This window comes from Loa loa (assembly GCF_000183805.2).
Source record: "Loa loa unplaced genomic scaffold supercont3.443, whole genome shotgun sequence".
NCBI classification, from domain to species: domain Eukaryota; kingdom Metazoa; phylum Nematoda; class Chromadorea; order Rhabditida; family Onchocercidae; genus Loa; species Loa loa.
Window position 1 is genome coordinate 40,412 of NW_018108623.1, and position 5,220 is coordinate 45,631.

A 5,220-nucleotide genomic window follows, 5' to 3' on the forward strand; every position below is an offset into this window, starting at 1 on the left:
ATTATTATTATTATTATTATTATTATTATTATTATTATTATTATTATTATTATTATTATTATTATTATTATTATTATTATTATTATTATTATTATTATTATTATTATTATTATTATTATTATTATTATTATTATTATTATTATTATTATTATTATTATTATTATTATTATTATTATTATTATTATTATTATTATTATTATTATTATTATTATTATTATTATTATTATTATTATTATTATTATTATTATTATTATTATATTATTATTATTATTATTATTATTATTATTATTATCATTATTATTAATTATTATTATTAATTATTGTTATTATTAATTATTATTATCATTATATTATTATCATCATTAGCATTTTTATATTATTAAATCTAGTGTGAAATCGATTTAAATGTAACAAACGCTTTTCCTGTTGTACTCGTCACAGTGTATTAGTTATGTAATGATAATGAACTGATAAAAAACTAACACAATTCATTCAGAAACTCTTATTATGTATATGTATTTAAAAGCAGCATTACCTTTTCAAAGTCTCCAACAGATCCACAACCAGAGCCACTACAATCTATTAATTCCTGAGCCGAAAGTTTCCGTAATTTTTTCGTTTGTAATTTAGATAATGCTGCCATAACATCTGATACTGTATCAGCTGTAGTAGCCGGCATACGACATACCTTTGAATATTATTTCCATCAATATCCAAGTAAAAATTTGAAAATATTACAGTTGTGTGTTAAAATTACTGACATATATAGGGAAAGAATTCTGGAAAATTCTAGAATCTTCAATATCTTTCCCATACATTTGATCTTTTTCCGCAAAATTTTAATTGGAATTTCCTTTGTTTTATTTTTTGCTTGTTAAATAAATACCAAAATTTGCTCATTTCTTCTAATTTTCAAACTTTTACCTTAAAAAGAATTGAGGAGGAGAAAATGAAAGCCCTTAAAATGCTAATTATCATAATTATCTTGATAGCATCATTTCATTGTTATTGAATTTTTCTTTCCTTTCCTTTTTTTTAAATTGCTAACATTAACTTTCAATGCATTAATATTAGCAAAAAAGATTAATTGATTGGAAAATGATATGAAATGAATGAATTACTCGATTATCTTTGAAATTTTCAACTGGCGTGACAAATCCTCTAGTTACCCAATTAATATCTTTCACTGGTTGGGCCGTTAAATTTTCCGGAACGGGATCACCAGTACCATTAAATTTTATCGCCGGAAATTCGTCAATCAAATCCTCTGGCGTCTATAATTAATTAATTAATTAGTTGAATTATTTCTGTTTGTAGCTTAAAATTTTATTTATTCCACTTGTAATTATAATCATTCCTTATTTTTCGTATATACAATGGGAAAAGCATTGAAAATTTCATTTTACCATGTCGCTCATTATAGTTAGACCAAGCATAAATGATGATTTGCCTTGTTTATACAATTCATTATGTCTTTTAATTTCTTCCATATTTTTAGCAAATGCCAATAAACGATGTGGTTCCGGTCGATCATCTTTAACACCTTTTTCTATAATAACAACAAAAAATTATTCATTTTAAATTTTTTAAATAAATTTAAAATATCATAAAATTTTGTTAGGAATACTGCTTACAGTATTTTAATGATGTAAACAATATTTAATTAAACTGAAATGCGAAATATTGTGTGAAATTAAGGCCAAAAAATTCGATTTTATTTGGAAAAATTAAATTTCAATGAGTTGCTTCGCAACAGCTAAAAACATATAATATTACTTAAGCATTCCAAAAAAAAGTATTTATTAAAATTCCTACTTTTAGCAATGATTTTCCAAGTTAATAAATCCGAAAATTACAAGTAAAATGAGCAAAATTAGTAGTGAAAAGGTAGCATAAATAACAAATATTAAAAGAAAAAATTGTCAGTGAAGTTTTTAATTACTTACTATATTCTGTTGCAAATTTTACATAACTGTCGTAATGTTTTGAGTATAATTCACGTAACTTTGAGTGACTTAATGTTTTGAATTGCCTGTAAAATTATGGTTTCGTTAAAAAATTTCAATTTAACAAGTCCGAAAAATTAAAATTTCTGAATTTTTATTAAAAACGATTGAAAAGATTGTTTTCTTCATTGGGCATCTTCGCATAATAAATTACGCACAATAGTATTTTAATGGTGCATTATTTTGAAAAAACTTTTGAGATCAAATTTATTTCATTTTTTCAAATTTGAATTAATTGTCAATTTAACTATTTAAAAAAATACATACTGATGAAGTAAGCTGTTACAGTTTAGGATGAAATTCTGTGTAACTAAAAGGGGTAGAAGAGCCTTTAATAATAGCGTCATCTGGCGGTAATTTCCCATTGTATAATATACAGAACTGAAAATGTCACCCGAAATTGTCATTTTATGATGATTTTTGATTGAAAACAATTCTTATTTTTGACATTGTTTCAATGATAGATAAGGTAATTTTTGATCATCCAAACTTTCTTATCACTTAATTTACGATCCAAATGTTTGCCATTTCTCGTAAAGCAAAATCGATTTGTATTTCCTCACATTTTTATAGCTTTTTTTTGTTTTTTATATATTTAAAGGATCAGAAATCATCACAAAAATTTCAACATTCCGAAACGATAAATGAAAAGAGAATTGATTCGATTCTTTTTTCTCGTACTCACAATTATAACAATGAATTCAATTTTTAATTAATAAAAGTAAAAGTTAAAATAGTCAAAATTTTATTCAACAATCATTTGCATTTCGAAAATTCTGCAACAAAGAATCCTGTATGAAAAACTAAATTCGAATATCTTGAATTTCAATATTTTATATAATTTCATTCAGTTTCAAGGGAAGTTCTTCCTTTTTCTTATTTGGATATTCATTAATCCATTCCAGTCGTATCACTTCTTTTTACTAATTATTATTCAAATATTACCAATGTTTCAACTATTGAACTGATTTAAAAATTGCTCATTACTCATAGATTTTAATAATATTAAATATATAAATATTAGTAACATTAAGTAATACAAAAAGAATATCAGTAACATTAAAAATATCATTCATAAGAAATAAAAATATCATTTCAGAAAAATATCACTCAAATTGCCAATAAGAATTTTTTACTGATAGTATTTTATCGATTATTGGTAATAATTAGTGATTTGAATTTGATTTATTGATGTGATAATAATTTATTGTTTTTATTGATAATTTTTACCGGTAATAAGGATTTTTTTACAAGTTTTCCTAGAATAAGGAAAATATTTCTAGCACTACAAAATTTCAAAATTGTGGTTAATATCTTTGTCACTTATCAAAAAATCACAGCATACCACAAATATGAGTGAAAATTGTATAACAAAAGTTGTAAACAATTTGAAGTGTATTATGCCAAAGATTAAAACATATCACTGATAAGAAAATTGAGTGAAGTTATGATATGAATATGTCCAAAGCAATTCTTAGCATCAAAGATCGGCAATAGATAATTATAGCTAAATTGTTTTCGTCATAAATTTTGTTATAAATGCAGCACCAAGCAATAATTTTTCTTAGTAGAAGCCCAAAAAAAAAAAAAAATTTTGTCGACCAATAATTAATTCAATGAAAACATTCTTTATTTTTTACCTGGCCAGATTTCTTTTGCTTATTTATGCAAATCCACTTAATGAATTGTAAGTTATATTTTATTTTATTTTGAAAACATAATGAAATTTGAAAAGATCTAAGATTACAAATACAATTTGGCATAAAAAACAAAATGTTGAAAGGTAATGATTATGCCGCCGTTTAGCTCTGATTGTTTTTATTGAATTAAAAAATTATAATTATTTGTTATTTCTCATTTTCCAACAATCTAAAAATATGCAAATTCAAAATTCGATTTTTTCCTTTTTTTCTTTCATTCCTTTCATTCGTTTTAACAAATTCAAATATTTAAAATTTTTATTGCAGGGATAATGATGATACACCAGGTAAAGTTCACACTTTATATCAGCAACATTATTCAAAATACAAACGATACCTGAAGGAATTTGGTAAGTTAACTAATTTTCTTTTCTTTTTAGTTATTTCACTTTTTGCACTCAAAAACAAAAAAAAAACATAAGATTTTTAATTTTTTTTACAGGAAAAAACTTCAAGTTTTCAATTATTTTGAATAAAACTGAAATTTTTGTATTACTCATGACTTCTCATTCATCCTGTAATCCGTTACAGGTAAACAACATGATTCAGCTGTTCCGGAACCAATTCGGTTACTTAAATTTGCTCAATCCATAAAAATGATTGATGAACACAATCAACGTTACAGTAAAGGATTGGTAAAGTACGAACTTGGTCTGAATGAAATGAGCGATTGGGTTTGTAATTTTTTAATGATAAGAAAAAATTAGAACTGAAAAACTTAAATTTAACCATGTAACAACAATCATTATTATACATTACTTTGATTGTTGTTGTTTTTTTTCCTCCGTTATAATTTTAATTTTTTCCGTTTTCTTTTTCAATTTAATTTAATTAAATTGTTTTTCTTTTCTTATAGACAGAAGAAGAGAAAAAAAAGCTTCATGGATATTATCCAAATATGACTGCAAAAGTGGCGACAAATTTAACTGAAATAATCGGGAAGGAACTATCCAGAAGAATTCCAAGTTCGATTGATTATAGAAGAAAAATAACTCGTATACCGGTAGTAAACCAAGTAAATGAAATTTCAATAATTCCAATTTGAATCAATTTCATTTCCTTTCTATTTTGCACATTCTTATTGCTTTTGTTTTTCTATTTTTTTTTTTTGTTTTTTGCTTATGCATGAAATAATATTTTATATATAAATATATATATATACATATATGAATTGAAATTTTTGTGGTCACTACTAAATATGTTTCTATTTTTAGGGTCGCTGTCAAGTATGTTTATTTTCTCGGCATTATCAACGCTCGAAATGTATATTACTCTTAGAATAAAAAGCGAGCTCCAAGACTATCAGTACAGCAGGTAATGGATTGTAGTGGAATGGAAAAATGTGATGGCAAAGGCGGAAATGACGTCCAGGTATATGAAAATTGTATTATTAATTTCTTAATTATTATCTATAATGAATGATTAATGCTGAAATAAGTAATGAAAATGATTTTCAGGTTTTGAATTGGGTTGCTGAGAATGGTGTTACAACCGATAAATATTATCCATATAAA

The 5,220-nt window shown here is 24.1% G+C and overlaps 2 protein-coding genes across 2 annotated transcripts in view; one reads left to right on the forward strand and one right to left on the reverse strand.

Annotated features, from left to right (window-relative positions):
* Nucleotides 1-2,406, reverse strand: part of LOAG_18684 (hypothetical protein) — a gene marked incomplete at its 3' end in the record, with an annotated part of 4,780 nt that extends 2,374 nt beyond the window's left edge. The window contains exons 1-5 of the mRNA XM_020451347.1: nucleotides 2,274-2,406; nucleotides 1,947-2,032; nucleotides 1,407-1,549; nucleotides 1,122-1,274; nucleotides 536-688 (exon numbers count right to left, since the gene is read on the reverse strand). Coding sequence (XP_020304876.1) covers nucleotides 536-688; nucleotides 1,122-1,274; nucleotides 1,407-1,549; nucleotides 1,947-2,032; nucleotides 2,274-2,371 — 633 coding nt within the window. The 5' untranslated portion in view covers nucleotides 2,372-2,406. The remainder of the gene's footprint in view (nucleotides 1-535; nucleotides 689-1,121; nucleotides 1,275-1,406; nucleotides 1,550-1,946; nucleotides 2,033-2,273) is intronic.
* Nucleotides 2,407-3,622: 1,216 nt separating this feature from the next.
* Nucleotides 3,623-5,220, forward strand: part of LOAG_18685 (cathepsin F) — a gene marked incomplete at both ends in the record, with an annotated part of 2,926 nt that continues 1,328 nt past the window's right edge. Inside the window, 5 exons of the mRNA XM_020451348.1 lie at nucleotides 3,623-3,693; nucleotides 3,974-4,056; nucleotides 4,238-4,380; nucleotides 4,563-4,721; nucleotides 4,985-5,077. Of these exons, the coding sequence (XP_020304877.1) occupies nucleotides 3,623-3,693; nucleotides 3,974-4,056; nucleotides 4,238-4,380; nucleotides 4,563-4,721; nucleotides 4,985-5,077 (549 nt within the window). The remainder of the gene's footprint in view (nucleotides 3,694-3,973; nucleotides 4,057-4,237; nucleotides 4,381-4,562; nucleotides 4,722-4,984; nucleotides 5,078-5,220) is intronic.